The sequence below is a fragment of the Pleurodeles waltl genome, chromosome 6 (genome assembly GCF_031143425.1).
Source record: "Pleurodeles waltl isolate 20211129_DDA chromosome 6, aPleWal1.hap1.20221129, whole genome shotgun sequence".
NCBI classification, from domain to species: domain Eukaryota; kingdom Metazoa; phylum Chordata; class Amphibia; order Caudata; family Salamandridae; genus Pleurodeles; species Pleurodeles waltl.
Genome location: NC_090445.1, coordinates 1418775048 through 1418802753, shown reverse-complemented (window position 1 = coordinate 1418802753; position 27706 = coordinate 1418775048). Strand labels below are relative to the sequence as shown.

The following is a 27706-nucleotide window of genomic DNA, read 5'->3' as shown; positions in this document are numbered from 1 at the left end:
TAAATCTACAAGTGAACTTAACACTCACATTACATGTTTTTAGGCCCATGGAACTGAAATAGGGATGTATCCCCAGCTTGCTAATGAGGATGTGGCTTTCAGAAATCTGAAGATACCTCTAAGATATTGTTATGTGCCTGCATTGTTGGGTACCTTTCTCTATACTCCACTCATGGACCAAACAGTTCTAGCAGACCATGGCCCCACACATCATCATCTACATCAATGGTTCCGATATCTCTTCACCTCCAGCTCTGGGTCTCTTTCTCAAAAGCTCCTACTGGCACTCCGCAAATTTTAGAATCATTTGTTATGTCTGGGCACAAAAGGTTGACGATTTAATGCAAGTCTGTCCAATTATAGTAGCTGTCACATTTGGGCCAGGACTCAAAGGTATTCTTCCTGAGCTTTAACATCAACAAAGTTGACATTTTCTTTTCACAGACCTTCTTTATTAAACATGAGCTTTTGTTTAAACATGAGCTCTTTATTAAACATGAGCTTCTGTTTAAACATGAGCTCTTTATTAAACATGAGCATTTTATTGAATCACATATATATCACTGATACAGGACAAAAAGTAAACGTGTAATTTGTTCAGACAAAGCCACAATAGATTTCCATGTGTGTATTAAATATAATTAACACAGCACTACAAACGAGCGTGAAAGTTGGTGTCAGTGCACTAAAATGGCACACTGCAGGGAGGTAAAATAGGGAAGCTGTGGTCCTCTGTATACAGCAAGGCTTTTCAATGCAATTAGTAGTGTACAAACTTAAAGCAGCAGACTTGATAAGGGACTAAATTTTATAGCTTCTCGTAAGGACTATAACTTAATTAGAACAAAATAGTTATATGATGAAACATGAAAAATCAACAGAAGTACTGTTCAACAGCAAGAGATATGCAAATCAGACAGTAAAGTTTCAAGTAGTGTTTTGATATCCTGCCTTCAAATCTGAGAATTACTAAGCAGGACATAAAATAGATTTCTAAATGTAAACATCTCTTGTCACACGCAAGTCCTACTTCTTAACTGCATCACCAACAGCTACATTGAGCTTTACATGCGTTTGCTGACATACTAAGTCGTATGCTAATTGTGATGATTGATGGATGTCTGAAGGAGGGGGAACAAGAAATCCAACAGGTTTAGATTCTAATTTCACACTGGGAATGGGACAGTAGGACAGGGGTTCAGTATAGGCAGGGCACACTTCACATAAACAAGATTCGCTAAATTTCCAGCATGAAAAATGCTATCAGAAATTATGCAGTGGGCAACGTTGCTACCCTAGAAAGGAACAGTATTTTGGAAGGCTACAGATGCTGCCTTTTTCAGTGAAATGAGCTATAAATATCCAAGCAGCCGGAACTCCTAATGCCTCCCAACTTTGAAATTCAAGGTGCTCCTGTCTTCAGGAGTACTTTAGCCAATTTACTACCTGGAAAAAGATCACTCTACATGTTATATGGGCTGCAAGGAATGTTTGTGTTTTTTACTTTTCCAGATAGGATGTAATAGCCGCTGAGGCATTTAAAATGTGTAAGCTTTCGTTAGCCAGAAACTAATGTGGTCTTCACTGAAGCACAGTAAGAATAACATTGATTTAACTGAAGGATTGTGCAATGCTTGTGGAAGACAATGAAGAGATGTTTAGATAAAAACCCGAGGGTGACCAGTGCTTCCAGAAAAGGCCCCTCTGATCAAGAAGGCCATCTTTCAGGTTAAGTCCATTTCACAGGAAGCCACAGGCTCAAAGGGTTTGTGCGATTATGTAAATCAGGATTTTGCACCCAGTACCAAATCCCTCTTAGCAAAATAAGACAACTTCTGGTCTGTCGTGAAATCCTGGTCCTCTTCAAGTAAGGCTGAATTATGTTGCAGAAAACAAACAAGAATTGGCAAAGTCAATAAGTCTTGCCTTTTGGACCTATATGTTTTGCTAATGAAGTTTACTGAAACTGCCCCTGCATTGGCCCAAAAAATAATAAACAAAAAGGAGGGAGGAGCACTGATACGACCCCTTTTGCCAGCTTTCACCCTGTAGGTGCAAGCATGTGTCAACAGGTGTGCACATGCCTAGAGAATGACACTAGGGCCGCTTTTCTTGAACAAAGATGGTGGCCGAAAATGGATGGATTAAAAAAAATAAGTAAACAGTGCAAAATAAAAAAAAGACCAATGAGTGCAGAGGGCAATGGGGGAGACAACGGGAGAGAAACAGAAAAGCAGCACATGAGGAAGCGAGCAACATGGGGTAAAAGAAAGGCACAGGGCAGATTGCAATATGGAATGCAGTGAGAGAGAGAGATAGAGTCTTAGGATGAGAAGTGGAGAGCAAATGAGCAGCACGGAGGGGACTGCAACACGGAGCTTAGGGTGGGTATTTGACAGAGGAAGATCATACCGGGGGAGAGCTGGGAAATGTGCACTAACATGAAGTCCTTAAACAAAAATAAAAAAAGTGAGCAGTGAAAGGGTACAAATCAGACAATCAGGTAAACAAACTATGGTCTAGTGCAGTGTTCCCCAACCCCCGGGCCGCGGACCGGTGCCGGTCCGTGGATCAATCGGCACCGGGCCGCCCCACTGTGGCGGGCGGTAAATGTTTGATAATTTTTCCGTGGCCCGCTTGTCACACAATGGGACAAGCGGGCCACGGAAAATTATCCAACATTTACCGGTCCGCGGCGATAAAAAGGTTGGACAACACTGGTCTAGTGGACGGATAAACACCGGAGGAGGATCATAGCCAGCAAATAGAAAAAAAACATAAGAAGCTGCTCCCTCAAAAGTAGCAGACCCCCATCAAATTTGCCACCCATGAAAGCTTTCTATGTTTGGCCCAGTTCCTGAAAAACTGGTTGTCTTTTAAGCGCGCACACATCATTTATACATATAAAGCAGCTGTATTCTTCTAAATGTCCTGAACTGACTTTTGTTTGCATTATTATTTCTCTATAAAACACGTGTGGCGCGTTTTAAGATCCCCCACAATCTTCTCCTCTATTTCCACGCCGCCTTCTGCTTCACTTTCAGAAATGGAAATGCTGGACTCTGAGTTGCTGGTCACCACAACAACAGAAGATCTCCGTGTATCAAGGAGGTTTGCCACAACAACCTGGTGACGGTACGTTTCCAAAGCTTTTCTTGCACGAGGAATCAAAAGTGTGGCATCAGTTTCCAATTTGAAAGAGATAACAAAAGCTTCAGGAGCCCAGTCTTTAACCAAAGGGGCCAGCATTTTTGGTACCATCTTCATTGTTATCTGCAGAGATAAAACATCATTCTAAATACATATCCAAAAACGTATGCCACAACTAGCCACATACCTTTGAAGGATAAACAACATATGGTGTGCCTTTCCATATAACATTGAATCCCACCAACATGTTTCTCTTTCTGCATTATAACTAGCTATATCCATTCTCAATCGACCAAAGAGCACCCTGCAGAAAGAAGTCTTGATGAGATGTGAGACACACCATTGCTGGTGTAAAGACCATCTCAACGCACAACGCAGCTGCTCGTCGAAAATACCTGCACGTCCCTAGACTTAAACTAAATCCTTAAGAGGTTTCCAGTTGTTCCAGGACATTTTGAATTTCACAGAAACTCCTGAGGAGCATGTTGTACTGGAACAAGTTCTAAGTATTTTAAGAGACAGAGGTCAGACTGACTGGAAAGTGCAAACTATTCACCCAGAAAGAAGAATATCAGAGTAATATTATTTCGTCCACTGGTATTAGCCAAAATTTTGTTTGATTGAAGCGATCCTGAGAGCCTCACCACACTCACATAAGGATGCTTTATGATTGTTTCTTGGACTTTGTGAATATTATGGCCATTTTGTTGCAGGTTATGCTTTGGGTGTGCAACCTTTCAGGATTTTACTTAAAAGAGGCTCAATGTTTGATTGGTCTTCACTGACCAATCATACTTTTATGGTGTGTAAAAAAACCTACTGTTTCAAGTCCAGGCTTTGTATCATTTTATTTCTGGAGAAAGTCAAGCTCTCACCCAAAATGTAAGAATACAATATAACAGTAAAGAATGTACAAGGAGGAAAACATTTCAGAGCAGATTGTGAAGAATGCCCATGCTATGTAAGATGTATGCGGCAGCAGGATCAAGAACTCAATGGGTTTTTCTGAGTGTGACAGGTTGTGTTTCAAAGGATTCATTGTTGCAGGAAGTGGTCAGATACAAAGAAAGACAGATGGCCAGATATAGGTGCCTAACAAGAAATTGGGGCCTCTACGCAAGTTGGTTCATACCTTACATTTTTCAATGAAGGTGTATGGAGACTTATCATTTTGTAAATACTTTATATTTGCATGCTGGTGTAATTAAATTTACTCTTGAAGGCAATTCAGGTGTCTCAGCCACCTCTAAGAAACTGAGGCAATGCCACATTGTGGCCGTCAATAGATGCACAAGTATGTACCATGGCTGATTACTGTTGAGAATGTTTGTTGTTGGGGAAGCAGTAGAAAACTCAAGAGATGCCTTTGTTTACTGTGCCACTAATCGATGGCCTTTGGGAAAACCAGCACTGGATTTCTCTGGTTAGCTTAATTAGAGTTCCGATTATATGAGACATATGATGGTTCTTGTTAATTACTGTTCCAAGTGGCTTTCTTTAACACACTTTATTGGGATTTCATTATTACCTGTACGAGCATATGAAACTGGACTTGGTAGTGGTACAGACAAACAAACAATGAGCCAGCGGAGCAAGGAAAGATATATCTACAAACTGCTCTGCAGGTGGGTGGTTCATGTGTTCATGCTCATGTTAACACTGAAGGCTTTTGCACAATTCCGAGCCCACCAGAACAAAGCAAGTTTCATTGTCGTCTGTGGCAGTGACGGATCAAGTCCAGGTCAACAAACTGGGAAGGAACAAGAAAGAGGAAAAGATAAAAGGAAGAAGGGGCTTCAGTCAAAATTAAGCCAGTCAAGCTGGAGGTAAAGCAGTTGGGTTAGGGGTCCAACTCTAGGCAATTTAGTGGTATGAGTGATCCAACATCAGAGGGGGGAGGACAGCACAATGCTTGTCAAGAACATCAAGAAAAATGGGGGGGGGGGGGGTGATACTCTGGGTGTGTACTGTGTAATAAGAGCTTATGAATGAAGTGAACTTAGTGTGGAGGGGTAAACTTTCTAATAACGGATTACATGTCCTAGCTAGGGGTGTCCTCTCGGGCACCTTGATTTCTCCCTGCGATAGGCCTTGCTTCCAGCACCTGCCCACTTAATGAAGGCATTTCGCCAGTATTCAAAGGAAGGAGGGGCTCTGGTCTTCTAGTTTGTGGCGATAGTTCACTTTGCTATGAGGAAAGCAAAGCTGGCAAATCGTGACACTGCTTTGTCTTATCTGGACCACTTCTAAACACCAAGCACCACTCATATTCAGGGAGTCTAACCCCACTCCTTTTCGTAGAAAACCCTACCTGCCTCAGTCTCCCATTTATAATGCAGCAGCAATATAAGCATGAAAGAGAGAGGAGAACTTTGAAGAGCCAGGAGGTTGTCTGCGGCCTGAACCCATGGTGTACAAGGACTACATGAACACATGTTTCCAATTCAGCATCTTCACTGGACCAGTACCAACAGACAGTGTGTTTAATAAAATGATGCCCAAGGAACAGCCCCTCTGTGTAGAGAGAACTGCTCTTGCAAAGCAACAAAAGGAATAACACTACCCTATCAAATTAATCCCTAAGGTCAAGAGACTACAGCTATGCCAATATTACCAATCAATCCACCGAATGAGACCCTGCTGCCAAGAAAGGCCCAAGAGTGGAAATACTGGGGCGTAAGGTCAGAGCCTCCTAATGAGGTGCAAAGCTCCGGCATAACACCACAACGCAACTCAGAGGAGGTGGAGATCAGCATGGGACTCCCAGAGGCCAGTAAATAGTCAGTTTAATTTGTAAGGGTGGAGTGGATGCGCCTTAGTGCAGGTGTTTAGCTATTGCAGTTACACAGAAAGGCAATAAAGATCAAAGTCAAGGGCCTCTAGGTTGCCTATCCAAGTCAGGAGATGCAGCTTGACTACAGCCACCCGCCACTACTCTGTGTGCGAAATGAACTCTCCTAGGATTCTGTCCAGGGAGCAAAATAACTTTCTTGGCGGTGTGATGGAAAGATTTGCAAAGTGATATCTTCAAAAAGGGCAATGCGACCCACCAGAGCAAGCAAGAGCAGAGCATTTTAAAAAAAGGCAACCTGAGATGGGATGGCAGATATTGATTTGTAAGGTTACGGTCAAGAAGGTCTTCATCGTTGTGACAGACCATAATGCCCAAGTAGCAAAATGTAGTTCCCTTCCCAACAGAAGGGTCTGCCACCTAAATCCATTGCCTCCTCGGGGGGGTTTGGAACAAAGATGAAAAATGTCCAACTTCAGGCAGTATTCTTAAAGACCTGTGGTACCAGTGAATTCCTTGAAGGTCTTGGCATTTTGGAATGGTCTATCCGAAGGTCTTTAAAACACATAAAGAGAACGTCAGCGATTAGGGGAATAACATGCGTCCTGTCTGTTAGTGGGATTCCCCATGCTGCACTTTCCACCGTCAGTCACATGGCAAGTGGTCCCATTTCCAAGGTTAATAGAACGGGGTGGCGGCAGCCCAAACAGATCCCCCTGCCAACTAAGAAGGAGGAAGAGATTAACTTCCCCGTGCACACCCACGCTGTAGGTTAGGGGTATAGAAATTGTTTTAGACAGATATAGCAGGATCCAAAGTGTCTTAGCACTTCAAAAAGGTAGCCCTATCAGAGGATGTCAAAGATGTTTTCCAGGCCAAGTAGCAATGTCGGATCAAGGCCAGGTCAGCGGTGGCAGCCTATTGAAGCCTATAGAGCAAAGGTCTCCACCCATTCCTATGCTCAGAGCTACTTCTAATCACTAAAAACCATTGTGAGCTACTGCCTAATATAGCGATTCTGTAAATGTACAAAGAGGCCAGATAACTTAACACTGCACCTGCAGCAACTCTAGTCCTGCTTTAGGGAGCATCCAGCATTAATGGCCCAGGAGCTGTATTGCAAATTTTTTACATTTGGAGTCCCCAAAGATCAGTTTGGTCCATTTGCACTAGAAAGCGAAAGAGAAAAAGACAGCAAACATGAGAAAAAAAACAGAGTAAGAGAGAGAAAGGAAAGCCACAGAACGAAAGAAAACAGGCTATCAGGAAAATAGAAAATAATGAAAGCAGAGCGATAGTGAAAAAATACAAAAGGGGGAAAAACAAGAGAAAGAATGAGAAAACAAATTAAACCAAAAGGAGCTAAATAAAATAAAGGGAAGTAAGAAAAAGAAAAGTAGTGAAAGGAATAAAGGAGGTTGCCGTCACACTGGCTGCTTCCCCGTAGGACCCATTAAGACTTTACCGCTAGGGTGACTGGCGGAAACCGAGGTTTACGCCAGTCAGCCTGGGGGGAAAGTAGTGGAAGTATTGTCTCCAGCTCGTAATCAAGCCGAAGACAATGCGGCCGCCTGCAGGGTGCACCAGCACCCTTGCAGTGTTCACTTTCTGCTAAGTGCATAGGCAGTGCAGGGGCCCCCCTATAACCCTCTGCACCTGTTCTCCGCCAGCTTTTTAATGATGGTAAAATCGCCATGAAAAGGCTGGTGGAGAACCAGGTCATAATCAGCAGGGAAGTGCTGCATGCAGCGCCACCATGGCTGATTGTGACCTGCACCCATCGTCAACCCAAAGGGATCACCGATCCCGGTGGAGACGGCGGAACCCTGGCGGTCTGACCGCCAGGGTCATAATGTGGAAGTCCAGACTGCCCTCGCGACTGCCAGCCTTGTAATCAGGCCCTAAGTATACTACTGAAGAGCAGTGTTTAAATACTCTTGACGGTCATTTCTAATCAATTATCCACTCATGTGGAGTTAGTGATTCAACGAGCGGACAAAAGTTGTAGTTTATAGTTGTAGAAAACCAGATGCTTACAAAAAGATGTGGTTTTCTGATAGGTTTATTTCCTGCATGTCAGTGTGCTAAGTTAGCTGATAGTGCCTATAACCAGCGCTATGTGAACTATCTATGCTAATGCACATACATTACATTTACATTTTTTTCATATGTATGTTTTTGGTGCACAAAGTGGGACGAACAGCCATGTCTTGTTTTTTCTGTCATGCTGTGCGAGTCCTATGTAATGCAATGCGTCTACCTAAATCCCTAGCTAGTGCTCTGGGAATTACTTGGACAGACAGGATCCATTCAAGACACATTATGAGAGAGAGAGGTCAAGATGCTTTTCACAAACAGAAGCTAGGTGCCTTTCACTATTGCTTCATCATTAGGCTGAAAAATAAAATTGCTTGCTACTGCTACCAGTTTCCTATAGGACAGGCAGGGCTCTCCTTGCTTCATTGCACAGGCTTTGCAGAGATCATGAAAGCATGTATTTCAATGTTTTCTACTTTTAAAATAACTGCCTGGAATGAATAATAAAGCAATTTGGAATATTTTGTATAATTTTCTTTCAAACTACAGTTGTCCTTACTGCACCACCAGCTGACAGCTGAAAACAGTCCAACTAACCTTTGGAAGCCATTCCAGCTTCCATAAATAGAATGCAGAGTTTCACCGCACATTATCCCCTTTTCCCGTATTTATTTAGTTGAAACTATGGCTATTTTAACACAACAGCAGTCAGGTTAAGAATGGGAGAGGAAATAATGCGATTCCAAACCGCATTTTTCTCTCAAAATAAGTGTTTTGCAAAAAATAAGGGAGTATAAATGAGGTGAATTATGCTAATTCATAGAATGGTGACAGGCCAGGGTGCTGTTATTGACAGTTAAATGGCAGGAGAGATATTTAGATCAATACTTCATACTGTCTAGAGTGCCTAACTTGTTATTTTAATAAAAAGATAGCTGGTGCTATTACAGATACCATGCTACAGACTCTTCCAGAACATTTCTCAAGTCACGAGGTAAACTAAAACTATCATACTAGAAGTGTTGGAGCCGACGGACAAGCTCACCAATTTTAAGTTGTGATGTGGATTCTGTCAGACCTTAGACAAGAGGTACACTCGACACAACAAACACTTTTGAGGTTTCTACAACATGTGACGTTAGCAAGAACAGCGTCAACTTTGGCCAATCTGGTGTACTGAGAATCACTGTTGGACTTTGAGCTGGGTCATGGCTTCCGGGAATTGGGGAAGGAATAGAGAAAGGCATCTGACCAAGTAACTAAATAGGTATCCCCTCTTGAGATTGTTTCTGCGTATTTGTATATGAAGCCTCGGCATTTCCAATGTTCTGCCTCAATGAGCATGCTGCAGTCCTCGTGCAACTGGACAGACCTTTGATGGAGGTCCCCCACTAGTTCGGTCCCTACTTGTGAACCTCCGGTAGCATGCCATCGGTGACAGTCCAGTATTGCTTCGGAACAAAGAGTTCCATTTGCACTGACTGTTTTACAATTATTTCACCTGAGAGGTGTGGAGTCTATAAGTTTTCATCAGGACGATCCTGGCCCCAATATTTAGTTTGCGTCAGTGGTTATTCGTGGTGGGCACCGGCATTCATCTTTGCAAACCACGCTGTATTTTTAAAAATTAGACTGATTCACAGCAAGTAAGAGAGGAAGACAAGGAAAGGTAGGAGAACAGGAAACTTAAGGAGGTTATAGCAAGGGAAAAGAGGTGGAATCAAGACTATGAAGCCTTGGTATTCCACAACGCTGACATTCTGCAGCAAGTTCCTTGCACTTATCTTACAGCACGGTCTGCCTGGACTTCATACCAACAGGTTTCCGGAAATTGTGCATGGTTGTTACGTTGCCTCCCATATTATGACCATTTCGCTCGTTTTGCGAACACATTTCGTTTGCAGTCATATGGTTTGTGCGAGTATCCCATCCAAAGATCATGATTACTTGAGTGGAAAGATGCTTCTGGCCAACAACTCCTGTGCTTGTTTTCTTCTGTTATCAGAAAAAAAGGCAATCAAGGGGAGCTGAAGAGGGTAAAATGAGTTTGCCTTCCAAGCATCCTAATCTCTAGCATTACTCTCATGATTTCATGCACACGAGGAACAGTGAAGATGTAAGATGCCATTGTTTCCAACAAGCACTGAATTTCAGCATCCAGTCACTGGCTGCCAGCCAGAGTGGTAGTGCATGTTTGCACCAGAGGTAGACATACCCTCAATGAAGTACACGGTTATAAATCCCCAACAATGACTAAGAAAACCACAGATGTTCTCAAGGGAGATAGCATTACACAACAGTCAGAAAAGAAGTAGGAATTTCAATTGTTCTATTAAAATATAGAATAACTTGAGGAACACGGGCACTATGATCTTTCAAAATAGATGGGGTCTTTGCTATATTAAGAATATTCCTAGTTTCTCTTGACTTCTGGCATCCAGAACCAAATGTTACAACAGCACCACAGCTTTAGCAGCAGAAGATTACCTGCAAAGGTCCACTGGATGACTGAATTTTATGCTCTGGCATTTCGGATGCTGGAATGTAAAAATCAGACACAGCTGCCGCCAGGTAAAACATTGCACAAGAACCTGTAAGCAAAAGTACAAAGAAATGAATGAGTGCATAACAGCTCATATCTTAACAAGCGCATCGCATTAGGTATGCTTTAGACAGATGTTCCACGTTTGCACCACAAATACCTTAGAGATTAAAAAAATTACATTAGAACTTATATTTAAAGGTCAAATAAGTTACATTTCAACCATAGTTGACAGATGCCAATGGCAAAAACACATTTCGACTGCTTTTTTCACAGTTTATAGAAATGTTTCCTGCTCTCATGTGTTCGCTCCTTTTTGAACTTGCTTTAGGTCCTGTAAACCCGCGCATAATTGAAGACAACGTCACATGAACAGAACGGCTATAACTGTTGCCGCCTTGATGACAAATTTGAAAACAAAAATATAAAACTCCAAAAACACTCTATTGCAAATGCTTGTGCCTAATCTTTCTACTATAAAACTCTTACTAAAACATTTCGTGTGGTTGTGGCTTAATGGGTCACCCATATTCTAACTACAATTCGGGACACCCATTTTTTCTGGTGGGACAGAACACTTTTTAAAATAATATTAACAGAAGGCTAGAGCTACTGTGGAAATGGCTTAGTGTAGGAAGTTGGCTCTGTATGTGCTATTTCAAAGTAAGGAATAGCATGCACAGAGTCCAAGGGTTCCCCTTAGAGGTAAAATAGTGGTAAAAATAGATAATACTAATGCTCTATTTTGTGGTAGTGTGGTCGAGCAGTAGGCTTATCCAAGGAGTAGTGTTAAGCATTTGTTGTACATACACATAGACAATAAATGAGGTACACACACTCAGAGACAAATCCAGCCAATAGGTTTTTGTATAGAAAAATATCTTTTCTTAGTTTATTTTAAGAACCACAGGTTCAAATTCTACATGTAATATCTCATTCGAAAGGTATTGCAGGTAAGTACTTTAGGAACTTTAAATCATAAAAATTGCATGTATACTTTTCAAGTTATTGACAAATAGCTGTTTTAAAAGTGGACACAGTGCAATTTTCACAGTTCCTAGGGGAGGTAAGTTTTTGTTAGTTTTACCAGGTAAGTAAGACACTTACAGGGTTCAGTTCTTGGTCCAAGGTAGCCCACCGTTGGGGGTTCAGAGCAACCCCAAAGTCACCACACCAGCAGCTCAGGGCCGGTCAGGTGCAGAGTTCAAAGTGGTGCCCAAAACACATAGGCTAGAATGGAGAGAAGGGGGTGCCCCGGTTCCGGTCTGCTTGCAGGTAAGTACCCGCGTCTTCGGAGGGCAGACCAGGGGGGTTTTGTAGGGCACCGGGGGGGGACACAAGCCCACACAGAAATTTCACCCTCAGCGGCGCGGGGGCGGCCGGGTGCAGTGTAGAAACAAGCGTCGGGTTTGTAATGGAAGTCAATGGGAGATCTAGGGATCTCTTCAGCGCTGCAGGCAGGCAAGGGGGGGGTTCCTCGGGGAAACCTCCACTTGGTCAAGGGAGAGGGACTCCTGGGGGTCACTCCTCCAGTGAAAGTCCGGTCCTTCAGGTCCTGGGGGCTGCGGGTGCAGGGTCTCTCCCAGGTGTCGGGACTTTGGATTCAAAGAGTCGCGGTCAGGGGAAGCCTCGGGATTCCCTCTGCAGGCGGCGCTGTGGGGGCTCAGGGGGGACAGGTTTTTGTACTCACAGTCTTAGAGTAGTCCTGGGGTCCCTCCTGAGGTGTTGGATCGCCACCAGCCGAGTCGGGGTCGCCAGGTGCAGTGTTGCAAGTCTCACGCTTCTTGCGGGGAGCTTGCAGGGTTCTTTAAAGCTGCTGGAAACAAAGTTGCAGCTTTTCTTGGAGCAGGTCCGCTGTCCTCGGGAGTTTCTTGTCTTTTCGAAGCAGGGGCAGTCCTCAGAGGATGTCGAGGTCGCTGGTCCCTTTGGAAGGCGTCGCTGGAGCAGGATCTTTGGAAGGCAGGAGACAGGCCGGTGAGTTTCTGGAGCCAAAGCAGTTGTCGTCTTCTGGTCTTCCTCTGCAGGGGTTTTTCAGCTAGGCAGTCCTTCTTCTTGTAGTTGCAGGAATCTAATTTTCTAGGGTTCAGGGTAGCCCTTAAATACTAAATTTAAGGGCGTGTTTAGGTCTGGGGGGTTAGTAGCCAATGGCTACTAGCCCTGAGGGTGGGTACACCCTCTTTGTGCCTCCTCCCAAGGGGAGGGGGTCACAATCCTAACCCTATTGGGGGAATCCTCCATCTGCAAGATGGAGGATTTCTAAAAGTTAGAGTCACTTCAGCTCAGGACACCTTAGGGGCTGTCCTGACTGGCCAGTGACTCCTCCTTGTTTTTCTCATTATTTTCTCCGGCCTTGCCGCCAAAAGTGGGGCCTGGCCGGAGGGGGCGGGCAACTCCACTAGCTGGAGTGTCCTGCTGGGTTGGCACAAAGGAGGTGAGCCTTTGAGGCTCACCGCCAGGTGTGACAATTCCTGCCTGGGGGAGGTGTTAGCATCTCCACCCAGTGCAGGCTTTGTTACTGGCCTCAGAGTGACAAAGGCACTCTCCCCATGGGGCCAGCAACATGTCTCGGTTTGTGGCAGGCTGCTAAAACTAGTCAGCCTACACAGATAGTCGGTTAAGTTTCAGGGGGCACCTCTAAGGGGCCCTCTGTGGTGTATTTTACAATAAAATGTACACTGGCATCAGGGTGCATTTATTGTGCTGAGAAGTTTGATACCAAACTTCCCAGTTTTCAGTGTAGCCATTATGGTGCTGTGGAGTTCGTGTTTGACAGACTCCCAGACCATATACTCTTATGGCTACCCTGCACTTACAATGTCTAAGGTTTTGTTTAGACACTGTAGGGGTACCATGCTCATGCACTGGTACCCTCACCTATGGTATAGTGCACCCTGCCTTAGGGCTGTAAGGCCTGCTAGAGGGGTGTCTTACCTATACTGCATAGGCAGTGAGAGGCTGGCATGGCACCCTGAGGGGAGTGCCATGTCGACTTACTCGTTTTGACCTCACTAGCACACACAAGCTGGTAAGCAGTGTGTCTGTGCTGAGTGAGAGGTCTCCAGGGTGGCATAAGACATGCTGCAGCCCTTAGAGACCTTCCTTGGCATCAGGGCCCTTGGTACTAGAAGTACCAGTTACAAGGGACTTATCTGGGTGCCAGGGTCTGCCAATTGTGGATACAAAAGTACAGGTTAGGGAAAGAACACTGGTGCTGGAGCCTGGTTAGCAGGCCTCAGCACACTTTCAATTGTAAACATAGCATCAGCAAAGGCAAAAAGTCAGGGGGCAACCATGCCAAGGAGGCATTTCCTTACACAACCCCCCCCAAACGAAAGAGGATGAGACTAACCTTTCCCAAGAGAGTCTTCATTTTCTAAGTGGAAGAACCTGGAAAGGCCATCTGCATTGGCATGGGCAGTCCCAGGTCTGTGTTCCACTATAAAGTCCATTCCCTGTAGGGAGATGGACCACCTCAACAGTTTAGGATTTTCACCTTTCATTTGCATCAGCCATTTGAGAGGTCTGTGGTCAGTTTGAACTAGGAAGTGAGTCCCAAAGAGGTATGGTCTCAGCTTCTTCAGGGACCAAACCACAGCAAAGGCCTCCCTCTCAATGGCACTCCAACGCTGCTCCCTGGGGAGTAACCTCCTGCTAATGAAAGCAACAGGCTGGTCAAGGCCATCATCATTTGTTTGGGACAAAACTGCCCCTATCCCATGTTCAGAGGCATCAGTCTGCACAATGAACTGCTTAGAATAATCTGGAGCTTTGAGAACTGGTGCTGAGCACATTGCTTGTTTCAGGGTGTCAAAGGCCTGTTGGCATTCCACAGTCCAGTTCACTTTCTTGGGCATTTTCTTGGAGGTGAGTTCAGTGAGGGCTGTCACAATGGATCCATATCCCTTCACAAACCTCCTGTAATACCCAGTCAAGCCAAGGAATGCCCTGACTTGAGTCTGGGTTTTTGGAGCTACCCAGTCCAGAATAGTCTGGATCTTGGGTTGGAGTGGCTGAACTTGGCCTCCACCTACAAGGTGTCCCAAGTAAACCACAGTTCCCTGCCCTATCTGGCATTTGGATGCCTTGATAGAGAGGCCTGCAGATTGCAGAGCCTTCAAAACCTTCCTCAGGTGGACCAGGTGATCCTGCCAGGTGGAGCTAAAGACAGCAATATCATCAAGATAAGCTGTGCTAAAGGACTCCAAGCCAGCAAGGACTTGATTCACCAACCTTTGGAAGGTGGCAGGGGCATTCTTTAAACCAAAGGGCATAACAGTAAACTGATAATGCCCATCAGGTGTGGAGAATGCTGTCTTTTCTTTTGCTCCAGGTGCCATTTTTATTTGCCAGTACCCTGCTGTCAAGTCAAAGGTACTTAGAAATTTGGCAGCACCTAATTTATCAATGAGCTCATCAGCTCTTGGAATTGGATGGGCATCTGTTTTGGTGACAGAATTGAGCCCTCTGTAGTCCACACAAAACCTCATCTCTTTCTTTCCATCTTTGGTGTGAGGTTTGGGGACTAAGACCACTGGGCTAGCCCAGGGGCTGTCAGAGCGCTCAATCACTCCCAATTCCAGCATCTTGTGGACTTCCACCTTGATGCTTTCCTTAACATGGTCAGACTGTCTAAAGATTTTGTTCTTGACAGGCATGCTGTCTCCTGTGTCCACATCATGGGTACACAGGTGTGTCTGACCAGGGGTTAAGGAGAAGAGTTCAGGAAACTGTTGTAGGACTCTCCTACAATCAGCTTGCTGTTGGCCAGAGAGGGTGTCTGAGTAGATCACTCCATCTACTGTGCCATCTTTTGGGTCTGATGACAGAAGATCAGGGAGAGGTTCACTCTCTGCCTCCTGATCCTCATCTGTTACCATCAACAGATTGACATCAGCCCTGTCGTGGAAGAGCTTAAGGCGGTTTACATGGATCACCCTCTTGGGGCTCCTGCTTGTGCCCAGGTCCACCAGGTAGGTGACCTGACTCTTCCTTTCTAGTACTGGGTAAGGGCCACTCCATTTGTCCTGGAGTGCCCTGGGAGCCACAGGCTCCAGAACCCAGACTTTCTGCCCTGGTTGGAACTCAACCAGTGCAGCCTTTTGGTCATACCAAAACTTCTGGAGCTGTTGGCTGGCCTCAAGGTTTTTGGTTGCCTTTTCCATGTACTCTGCCATTCTAGAGCGAAGGCCAAGTACATAGTCCACTATGTCCTGTTTAGGCTCATGGAGAGGTCTCTCCCAGCCTTCTTTAACAAGGGCAAGTGGTCCCCTTACAGGATGACCAAACAGAAGTTCAAAGGGTGAGAATCCTACTCCCTTCTGTGGCACCTCTCTGTAAGCGAAAAGCAGACATGGTAAGAGGACATCCCATCTCCTTTTGAGTTTTTCTGGGAGCCCCATGATCATGCCTTTTAATGTCTTGTTGAATCTCTCAACCAAGCCATTAGTTTGGGGATGGTATGGTGTAGTGAATTTATAAGTCACTCCACACTCATTCCACATGTGCTTTAGGTATGCTGACATGAAGTTGGTACCTCTGTCAGACACCACCTCCTTAGGGAAACCCACTCTGGTAAAGATACCAATGAGGGCCTTGGCTACTGCAGGGGCAGTAGTCGACCTAAGGGGAATAGCTTCAGGATACCTGGTAGCATGATCCACTACTACCAGGATATACATATTTCCTGAGGCTGTGGGAGGTTCTAGTGGACCAACTATGTCCACACCCACTCTTTCAAAGGGAACCCCCACCACTGGAAGTGGAATGAGGGGGGCCTTTGGATGCCCACCTGTCTTACCACTGGTTTGACAGGTGGGGCAGGAGAGGCAAAACTCCTTAACCATGTTGGACATATTGGGCCAGTAGAAGTGGTTGACTAACCTCTCCCACGTCTTGGTTTGTCCCAAATGTCCAGCAAGGGGAATGTCATGGGCCAATGTTAGGATGAACTTCCTGAACAGCTGAGGCACTACCACTCTCCTAGTGGCACCAGGTTTGGGGTCTCTGGCCTCAGTGTACAGGAGTCCATCTTCCCAATAGACCCTATGCGTTCCATTTTTCTTGCCTTTGGACTCTTCAGCAGCTTGCTGCCTAAGGCCTTCAAGAGAGGGACAGGTTTCTTGTCCCTTACACAGCTCCTCCCTTGAGGGTCCCCCTGGGCCTAAGAGCTCAACCTGATAAGGTTCAAGCTCCAAAGGCTCAGTTCCCTCAGAGGGCAGAACTTCTTCCTGAGAAGAGAGGTTCCCTTTCTTTTGCTGTGTTGTAGTTGGTTTCCCAACTGACTTTCATGTTCTCTTGGTAGGCTGGGCCATTCTTCCAGACTCCAGCTCTACTTGTTCACCCTGTGCCTTGCACTGTGCTCTTGTTTTCACACACACCAGTTCAGGGATACCCAGCATTGCTGCATGGGTTTTTAGTTCTACCTCAGCCCATGCTGAGGACTCCAGGTCATTTCCAAGCAGACAGTCCACTGGGATATTTGAGGAGACCACCACCTGTTTCAGGCCATTGACCCCTCCCTATTCTAAAGTAACCATTGCCATGGGATGTACTTTTCTCTGATTGTCAGCGTTGGTGACTGTGTAAGTTTTTCCAGTCAGGTATTGGCCAGGGGAAACCAGTTTCTCTGTCACCATGGTGACACTGGCACCTGTATCCCTCAGGCCCTCTATTCTAGTCCCATTAATCAAGAGTTGCTGTCTGTATTTTTGCATGTTAGGCGGCCAGACAGCTAGTGTGGCTAAATCCACCCCACCCTCAGAAACTAGAGTAGCTTCAGTGTGGACCCTGATTTGCTCTGGGCACACTGTTGATCCCACTTGGAGACTAGCCATACCAGTGTTACCTGGATGGGAGTTTGGAGTGGAACCTTTCTTGGGACAGGCCTTGTCTCCAGTTTGGTGTCCATGCTGTTTACAGCTATGACACCAGGCCTTTTTGGGATCAAAGTTTTTACCCTTGTACCCATTGTTTTGTGAAGAGGCTCTGGGCCCACCCTCCTGTGCAGGTTTTTGGGGGCCTGTGGAAGACTCTTTACTATTTTTAGTTTTGGTTGTCTCATCACACTTCCCCTGGGGAGTCTTTGTGACCCCTTTCTTTTGGTCACCCCCTGTTGAAGTCTTGGACACCCTTGTCTTGACCCAATGGTCCGCCTTCTTTCCCAATTCTTGGGGAGAAATTGGTCCTAGGTCTACCAGATGCTGATGCAGTTTATCATTGAAACAATTACTCAATAGGTGTTCTTTCACAAATAAATTGTACAGCCCATCATAAGTACTTACACCACTGCCTTGAATCCAACCATCTAGTGTTTTCACTGAGTAGTCAACAAAGTCAACCCAGGTCTGGCTCGAGGATTTTTGAGCCCCCCTGAACCTAATCCTGTACTCCTCAGTGGAGAATCCAAAGCCCTCAATCAGGGTACCCTTCATGAGGTCATAAGATTCTGCATCTTTTCCAGAGAGTGTGAGGAGTCTATCCCTACACTTTCCAGTGAACATTTCCCAAAGGAGAGCACCCCAGTGAGACCTGTTCACTTTTCTGGTTACACAAGCCCTCTCAAAAGCTGTGAACCATTTGGTGATGTCATCACCATCTTCATATTTTGTCACAATCCCTTTGGGGATTTTTAACATGTCAGGAGAATCTCTGACCCTATTTATATTGCTGCCACCATTGATGGGTCCTAGGCCCATCTCTTGTCTTTCCCTTTCTATGGCTAGGAGCTGTCTCTCTAAAGCCAATCTTTTGGCCATCCTGGCTAACAGGAGGTCATCTTCACTGAGAGCATCCTCAGTGATTTCAGAAATGTGGGACCCTCCTGTGAGGGACTCACTATTTCTGACTAACACAGTTGGAGACAGGACTTGAGGGGTCCTGTTCTCCCTATTTAGGACTGGAGGAGGGACATTGGTCTCCAAGTCACTAATTTCTTCCTCTGTGAGGTCATCATCAGAGGGGTTGGCTTTTTCAAACTCTGCCAACAGCTCCTGGAGCTGAATTTTGGTAGGTCTGGAGCCAATGGTTATTTTTTTGATATTACAGAGAGACCTTAGCTCCCTCATCTTAAGATGGAGGTAAGGTGTGGTGTCGAGTTCCACCACATTCATCTCTGTATCAGACATTATTTTGCTAAAAGTTGGAAGACTTTTTAAAGAATCTAAAACTGTTTCTAGAATCTAATTTCAAACCTTTAACAAACTTTTAAACTCTAAAAGACAATGCTAAACAGGGACTTAACACACAAGGCCCTAGCAGGACTTTTAAGAATTTAGAGAAATTTCAAATTGCAAAAATGAATTTCTAATGACAATTTTGGAATTTGTCGTGTGATCAGGTATTGGCTGAGTAGTCCAGCAAATGCAAAGTCTTGTATCCCACCGCTGCCACCAATGTAGGAAGTTGGCTCTGTATGTGCTATTTCAAAGTAAGGAATAGCATGCACAGAGTCCAAGGGTTCCCCTTAGAGGTAAAATAGTGGTAAAAATAGATAATACAAATGCTCTATTTTGTGGTAGTGTGGTCGAGCAGTAGGCTTATCCAAGGAGTAGTGTTAAGCATTTGTTGTACATACACATAGACAATAAATGAGGTACACACACTCAGAGACAAATCCAGCCAATAGGTTTTTGTATAGAAAAATATCTTTTCTTAGTTTATTTTAAGAACCACAGGTTCAAATTCTACATGTAATATCTCATTCGAAAGGTATTGCAGGTAAGTACTTTAGGAACTTTAAATCATAAAAATTGCATGTATACTTTTCAAGTTATTGACAAATAGCTGTTTTAAAAGTGGACACAGTGCAATTTTCACAGTTCCTAGGGGAGGTAAGTTTTTGTTAGTTTTACCAGGTAAGTAAGACACTTACAGGGTTCAGTTCTTGGTCCAAGGTAGCCCACCGTTGGGGGTTCAGAGCAACCCCAAAGTCACCACACCAGCAGCTCAGGGCCGGTCAGGTGCAGAGTTCAAAGTGGTGCCCAAAACACATAGGCTAGAATGGAGAGAAGGGGGTGCCCCGGTTCCGGTCTGCTTGCAGGTAAGTACCCGCGTCTTCGGAGGGCAGACCAGGGGGGTTTTGTAGGGCACCGGGGGGGGACACAAGCCCACACAGAAATTTCACCCTCAGCGGCGCGGGGGTGGCCGGGTGCAGTGTAGAAACAAGCGTCGGGTTTGTAATGGAAGTCAATGGGAGATCTAGGGATCTCTTCAGCGCTGCAGGCAGGCAAGGGGGGGGGGTTCCTCGGGGAAACCTCCACTTGGTCAAGGGAGAGGGACTCCTGGGGGTCACTCCTCCAGTGAAAGTCCGGTCCTTCAGGTCCTGGGGGCTGCGGGTGCAGGGTCTCTCCCAGGTGTCGGGACTTTGGATTCAAAGAGTTGCGGTCAGGGGAAGCCTCGGGATTCCCTCTGCAGGCGGCGCTGTGGGGGCTCAGGGGGGACAGGTTTTTGTACTCACAGTCTTAGAGTAGTCCTGGGGTCCCTCCTGAGGTGTTGGATCGCCACCAGCCGAGTCGGGGTCGCCGGGTGCAGTGTTGCAAGTCTCACGCTTCTTGCGGGGAGCTTGCAGGGTTCTTTAAAGCTGCTGGAAACAAAGTTGCAGCTTTTCTTGGAGCAGGTCCGCTGTCCTCGGGAGTTTCTTGTCTTTTCGAAGCAGGGGCAGTCCTCAGAGGATGTCGAGGTCGCTGGTCCCTTTGGAAGGCGTCGCTGGAGCAGGATCTTTGGAAGGCAGGAGACAGGCCGGTGAGTTTCTGGAGCCAAAGCAGTTGTCGTCTTCTGGTCTTCCTCTGCAGGGGTTTTTCAGCTAGGCAGTCCTTCTTCTTGTAGTTGCAGGAATCTAATTTTCTAGGGTTCAGGGTAGCCCTTAAATACTAAATTTAAGGGCGTGTTTAGGTCTGGGGGGTTAGTAGCCAATGGCTACTAGCCCTGAGGGTGGGTACACCCTCTTTGTGCCTCCTCCCAAGGGGAGGGGGTCACAATCCTAACCCTATTGGGGGAATCCTCCATCTGCAAGATGGAGGATTTCTAAAAGTTAGAGTCACTTCAGCTCAGGACACCTTAGGGGCTGTCCTGACTGGCCAGTGACTCCTCCTTGTTTTTCTCATTATTTTCTCCGGCCTTGCCGCCAAAAGTGGGGCCTGGCCGGAGGGGGCGGGCAACTCCACTAGCTGGAGTGTCCTGCTGGGTTGGCACAAAGGAGGTGAGCCTTTGAGGCTCACCGCCAGGTGTGACAATTCCTGCCTGGGGGAGGTGTTAGCATCTCCACCCAGTGCAGGCTTTGTTACTGGCCTCAGAGTGACAAAGGCACTCTCCCCATGGGGCCAGCAACATGTCTCGGTTTGTGGCAGGCTGCTAAAACTAGTCAGCCTACACAGATAGTCGGTTAAGTTTCAGGGGGCACCTCTAAGGGGCCCTCTGTGGTGTATTTTACAATAAAATGTACACTGGCATCAGGGTGCATTTATTGTGCTGAGAAGTTTGATACCAAACTTCCCAGTTTTCAGTGTAGCCATTATGGTGCTGTGGAGTTCGTGTTTGACAGACTCCCAGACCATATACTCTTATGGCTACCCTGCACTTACAATGTCTAAGGTTTTGTTTAGACACTGTAGGGGTACCATGCTCATGCACTGGTACCCTCACCTATGGTATAGTGCACCCTGCCTTAGGGCTGTAAGGCCTGCTAGAGGGGTGTCTTACCTATACTGCATAGGCAGTGAGAGGCTGGCATGGCACCCTGAGGGGAGTGCCATGTCGACTTACTCGTTTTGACCTCACTAGCACACACAAGCTGGTAAGCAGTGTGTCTGTGCTGAGTGAGAGGTCTCCAGGGTGGCATAAGACATGCTGCAGCCCTTAGAGACCTTCCTTGGCATCAGGGCCCTTGGTACTAGAAGTACCAGTTACAAGGGACTTATCTGGGTGCCAGGGTCTGCCAATTGTGGATACAAAAGTACAGGTTAGGGAAAGAACACTGGTGCTGGGGCCTGGTTAGCAGGCCTCAGCACACTTTCAATTGTAAACATAGCATCAGCAAAGGCAAAAAGTCAGGGGGCAACCATGCCAAGGAGGCATTTCCTTACACTTAGTGAGTTAAGATCACCTTGACGAGCCAACATGTGATTTGTCTAGTCATGATTTTGACCCCTGGAAAGACAAATTGAACTTGTTTATCTTTCCAAGGTAATAAATTGAGGACCATTACATTAGTGTAGTACTGGATTGAGGATTTATTATGGGGAGGAAAGCAACTACGGAACATGACAACACATGTTAGGCTGGAACTCAAAATAGCAGGGAACCAGAGTATAGCCATGCTTCTCCTCAACCATGTAATTCTGCAGAACCACTGGAGTGGATAAAGGCGTAGTCAGGAAAGAAGATGACTTCAGCACCTGTGCAAGTTTTAAGGACACTTGATCGCGCACTGCAACCGCTGACTGCTGCCCCTTTGGTCAGTTGACGAGAAGGACTTCCCTTAACAGAATCCGAGGAACGGTGGACGTCAAAACACTGCTTTATAAAATACAAATTACCTATGAAATTTTCACAAGATATTTGGAGACTGATGTCTCAGCGACAGTTACACTTCTGAAGTGGGAAGAAGGTTGTAAGACAAAAGTGATTCAACACAGTAGCACTTCCTCCAAGTGACAAAGCATTCCATCAATGGTTCCACTGCCACACGCAGGATACAACGTAGACTTAAATTTTTATGCCAGGCGAAGCCATATGCAATGCAGCAGAAGAGGTAATCTGGGACGCATGTAGAGATCACAGTAATTAAGCCTGGAGCTTGAGAAAGCCTCTGGTGTGCCAATCCCTTTTGCTGGGGAACTTCATTACTTATATAAAGGGGTTGGTACCAAAAGCTGTTCTTAATTATACTGCCATTGAAGACAAATACAGACAATTCGGTTTCCATTAGGGCATTCAGTTTCCTTCGCTTTCAGTATGAGCTTACCACATGATGGTATTTAATTAATAAAAAAGGGACATACAACTTGCAAGTATCCATCATTTTACTGCGGTATAAATGGTGCTTAGTGCTCATGAATGTTTTACACAGTTATGAACAGGACAAATAATGTAGTTTATAGGAAACAACAGTCCGACAAAGAAACTAAAAAAGTAGACAATCGAAGCTACTGTACGTACATTTGATTATAGATCAACCAATGAATACATCTCTATAGGATCCTTCTGCTGTTTATGTGGACAGCGTTTCAACCCCAGCCATGTAATGGGTCATCATAAGGACTGCAGAGATTCATGCAAAGCTTCGAGTCATGTACTAACAAAAAATGAGAAGCACATATTATTAGGAATATCATGCAAAAAAGGATTGTCTTGTTTAAAGTTAAGCATGCCAGAGGGCTAATTACTGATGTACATCTAGAAAAAATAACCGGAAAAAAGCTATGAATAAATCAAAAGATTAATGCAAGAGTGAGCCCATCACAAATGTGTGAGACAAAAACAGGAGACTCACTTAGATGCGAGATGCTTTGCACTTTAAAAAATTCTCAAAATGTGGAGCGTTAAGGGATAGCATTTAAAATTAGTCACTGCTGAGTAAAACTAAACAAATGAATAGAATAAGTGGCATATATGGGAAATTCTTAATGATATCAACGAGCCTATAAAACTATTCCTAGGTCTACTTCTATGAATATGATGAAGTCTCAAACCAGTTTTATGGGTGCCCTGACTGGGCACGCCACTCAGCCAGTTATTAATAACCCAGACCACATCCATGGAGCTTCCTGCAGAAACAGAAACAGCGGTCAGTGTCCAGATACAGGACTAGGTAGGATGCATGCAGCTGAGGCCCATCTTGAATATACAAAATGGCTTAACGGTGTGCTCAAAAGAGAATAGGTAAAAAGACTATGAAGGGACGCTCAATACTACAAATAGTGGAAACTAAAAACAAAAAACAAAAAAACCCAGAGGGGAATGGATAATTGAAGAGGAAATTTTACAAATGTCTTTAAAAATTACATTCCTTAAAAAAGAGGGTATAACTACACCCTAGTTCACCAAACACGAGTAGGCTTACTTACATTACCACAACCAATGCACTCACAAAGAACAGTTGTGTAAAACGTCAACTAATATATACATAAAGGTGCTTAAAAATAAAGTTGCATAATTATATAGTCCAGACAAGTTAATAAATGCTCCTGGATATGTATGAACAGGCCTGTAATATCTACATATACATGTAATACCAAAAATGTATAGAAATTAATAAAGAGTTGGCAGAGAAATGGTCATCCCATCTAATTCTCAAAATGGTAGGAATGTAAAACGTCTATGTTCATAAATGACTTGTTCAGATACTTTCAATACTACAGTGAAGTCACAAAGAATCGATGTGTGAGAAGTCACCTAAATGTATATAAACATGTATTTTACAATACAGTAATATAGTTATAAAGTCAACATAACTTAATCAATGTTCATGATCATGTATGAACAGCATGCTCTAGAGATGTAATATCTAAAAGTACATTGATACACAACTGTATAGAAATAAATTCAAAGTTGGTAGATATCTGGTTATCATAAATTCTCATAATGGAAGGCATGTAAACATGCCCACAATTCATTGTCAGAAGCACTGTTAAAGTGCAGTAGTGATCTACACTATGATTCAGGAACACAAAACAACAAATATGTTTTTTCAATCCAAGGGGGTGGAATTGAATTATTTCACGATATTAGGATTGTTGATGATGCCGTCACATTTGCAAATCAACTTGTATTCTGCTTTATTCAAGAAGTTTTGAACATCTTCTCCAATCCCACTTGTTTTTTTTAACTCTCTCAATCACCTGCCAATGAAGATCGTGGCTGGGTTTTATAAAGTGGCTTACAAGAGGGGATGTGAGATCCTACTCTGGATACGACTCCAGTATTGCCACAACTTAATCTTTACTTTTTGGACAGTCTGGCCAATATACATCAGTTTACAGGGACTCCAGATAGCATGGATGACATTGTTTCGTATTGCAGTTGTAGTAGTCCCAGAGTGTCTGTTTGATGTTACCATGGACATACTTATTGCAATCCCTATTGAATCTGCAAATTATGCGGCTGCCACATCTGTAGTGACCAATAATGTGATTGACTCCAAAATAAGTTCTCCCTTGATTTCTTACCCTCGCAGAAAGAGGACATTGGGATCTGGCTACAAAGGCCGGGTTAGAGTATTGCTCATATTGCAAAATGTGGTGACACAAAGCAATCGGTCTCTTTTTTGTCCTTGGGAGTTAAGAGGTGCTCCCTTTGGGAGTACCAAGCCATTTTCACAGACCTCTTCACTAGTTTATGTTGACATTCTCTGAACCAATAGCTTGGTATGAAGGATTTCCGCCTCCCTACAATAGTCGTCTCTCCACTTGGAGTTTCTGCAAATACACCGGAACAGGCCAAAAGGTAAAACACTCCCCAGGGCCCAATGGCAGTTGCTAGTGTAATAAAACAGTGTATTCCATTACGTTGGTTTTCAGAATAGTTTGGTACCCAACAGACCGACTTCTGCACATATAGTTCAGTCAGGAAAGTCAACTGAGCTCCTGCTGTAGGTATGAGTAAATCAAGCGTCAGGGGAAAGACAATTTATCCAAGTCAAAAATACAGTTTACTTTCATTACTCTGCCAGATCATGTAAAAGTTGTCTATAATATGGTTCCACTGACGAATGTGTCTATAGTAAGGATTGAGGGTTGAATCAAATGTACTGGCACACAAAATCATTCATGAACCAAATAGCAAAGTTGCGGGAAAAAGACGCTCCCACTGAAGTGCTTCATCTGTAAATAGTGAGCAGAATCAAACCCAAAATTATTTTTTTTGAGAGCCAATACAAGAAGAGAAACAATTAATTTTGTGGGAACTTCGATATGTTCAGGACAAGTGTCCAGGAGATCAGAAATCACTTTAATCCCCTCATTTTGATGTATGTTCATATAAAGTGATTATATATTCCTACAAACCAGAATTTCCTCATTACCATCAAAAGTACAATATTCGATATTGGTGATAAAGTCATCAATATCCTTTATATAGCTCTGTGTGGTGTTGACATAATCCCTCAAGTAAAAAAAAAATATATATATATTTATCAAAGACAAAAGGTTCCAAGATACAGCAACATCCAGAGACAACCGGCCTACCTGGTGGTACGTTAAGGTCTAGGTGAATCATAGGTAATGTAAATAATATTGGAGTTCTTGGGTGTTTAATGTTCACTGAATCAAATTCATTCTTACTCAGAAAACCCTCTCCTTTGGCTAAGCTTGTAATCTCCCTAATCGTTTTTAGATGTTCTGGAAGTGGGTTGGATAGTAATAGGACAGAGTGATCCTACTGTCAAAATGCCCATAAATCTGTCTGCTTTGAATCAAATCTTGCATAATAATTCCCCCACCCTTATGCACAGATCTGATCACAATCGTATTTTTTTTTTAAAGGCCATTGAGGGCTGGTTGTTCATGCAGGCTTATGTTGAAAGGAATGTACTCATGGGTCTCTAATTTTGGAGAACCCTCTCAGAACTATATTTTTAAATGCCAGCAATTCAGCCATCACCTAAGTATTTGGCGGATTAAAAGTTGTGAGTGGTCCTACGTTGGTATGGTTAGTGCTTTCAAGGTATGGTTTTTCACAAAAGAAGGTTTTCAGATGAAGATTTCTGAAAAGATTAAAAGTTTCCATCTAAAGAGAACCGAAGTTTGTCCTACCGATTAAAACAAAGGACAGACCACAGCTCAAAAGGGACATTTATTTTTCCAATGCACGATAGGAGTGGTTAAACATAAGGATAGTACTGCAGTGATAAGTATTTGTTTGTGAAGGGAGTACACTGTTTATTGTGGTTGGTCTCATTTACAGAACTTGCCTCGTTTGTCTTTCGTGAGGAGGAAAATTATGTGGTTGATAATAGAGTGTCAGACATAAATTGGGTCTCTTCACTTTCTGTCTCTGATGACTGCCCAAACTGAAAGTATTTACACAAAGCCACCTTGCTTGCATCCACTATTTTATGGTATTAAGACATCACATTAAAAGAACAGCAGCCAATATCCCCAGGCCAGAAAGAGGATTCCCATCTCCTTCAACCATTCATTGGAAGAAGCCTTGCTGCTATCAGAATGACTTTTTCAGGTGGGCTAGAAATGAAGCTATTCTAAGCCCCTATCTTCTTCACATTCCATCTACTTGATATATGAGAGACCGCATTCCTCACAGCGAGGCATAGTTTGGCCTTTTCTGCTACATCCAAGCAGCTCATATGACCAAGGACAAGTACAATTTCAGTGAGGAACTCAAATCCTAATTCGATACCAATTGGTTTCTATGGTTTCAGACATAGGTGCTGAAAGTCATGTGCGGGGGTGCTGCATTACCCCCCAAGATATCTATGGTGACGTTCAGATGGTGGATGAGCAGTAAGGATGCCTATAATTTTTTTTATCGTGTCACATTTTTATGCATTGAAAAACAGGCCCAATTTCAGGCTATGTCATCTGAATTTTTTTTTCCCTTTCCTTTTAACATGGAGAAAACTGTAGACGGTAGTTACCCAAGGGGTTGAGCGCCTCGGCGGCGGCCCGCAGCAAATGCAGGTAGTCGGACAGAGTGCCGAACTCCACGAAAAGCAGAGTGCCTTCTTGCCGCACCTGCTGGTAGCGCTCCAGCACCGGCACAATACCGGGCAGCAGACTCTGCTCGGCCTCAACCCGCTGGCAGCAATCTTCTCCCGGCACCAGCCGCAGCGCATCCAGCCAGCTGAGCGCCGTGAAGCGCCGACTGTAGGGGCTCATGGAGCGGTGGCGGTGCAGGAAAATGACTGCATAGCCGGCTTCCAAGAAACTCTCTGCGGACACGGCGCCGCGCCAGCCGCTGCTGAAGTTATCCAGGAAGCGGACAGTGCGGGACTCCAGGGGCACCTTGGTACCACCAGAGGTCACCAGCACCACCCGCCTGCTCTCTGCCCCGTGTCGTGTCGCGAACTCCCGCATAAGTTGGGCGGAACGTTCTATCCCGGCCGGTGGCGGAGGGAAATCCATCCCCAGGGACCCCACAGTGTCCGCCATGGCGAGATAGCTTGGGCTGCGTGTGTTCAGCAACAGTGAAATGAGAGGTAGGCGGGGCCAGGACCTGCCATTTTAGGTATGGGC

At 44.7% G+C, this 27706-nt stretch overlaps 1 protein-coding gene across 2 annotated transcripts; it reads right to left on the bottom strand.

Annotated features, from left to right (window-relative positions):
• Positions 1-430: 430 nt before the first annotated feature.
• Positions 431-27670, bottom strand: PPCS (phosphopantothenoylcysteine synthetase). Of its 2 annotated transcripts, none has more exons than XM_069240774.1 (3): positions 27109-27670; positions 10466-10569; positions 431-3273 (listed from the first exon to the last, which is right to left on the bottom strand). In XM_069240774.1, the coding sequence occupies exons 1-3, from the start codon at positions 27620-27622 to the stop codon at positions 2956-2958; spliced, it is 936 nt and encodes a 311-aa protein (XP_069096875.1). In that variant the 5' UTR covers positions 27623-27670; the 3' UTR covers positions 431-2955. The 2 variants fall into 2 exon arrangements, with proteins under 2 accessions (XP_069096875.1, XP_069096876.1); XM_069240775.1 differs by lacking the exon at positions 27109-27670 and adding an exon at positions 22674-22795.
• Between the last annotated feature and the right edge of the window lie 36 nt (positions 27671-27706).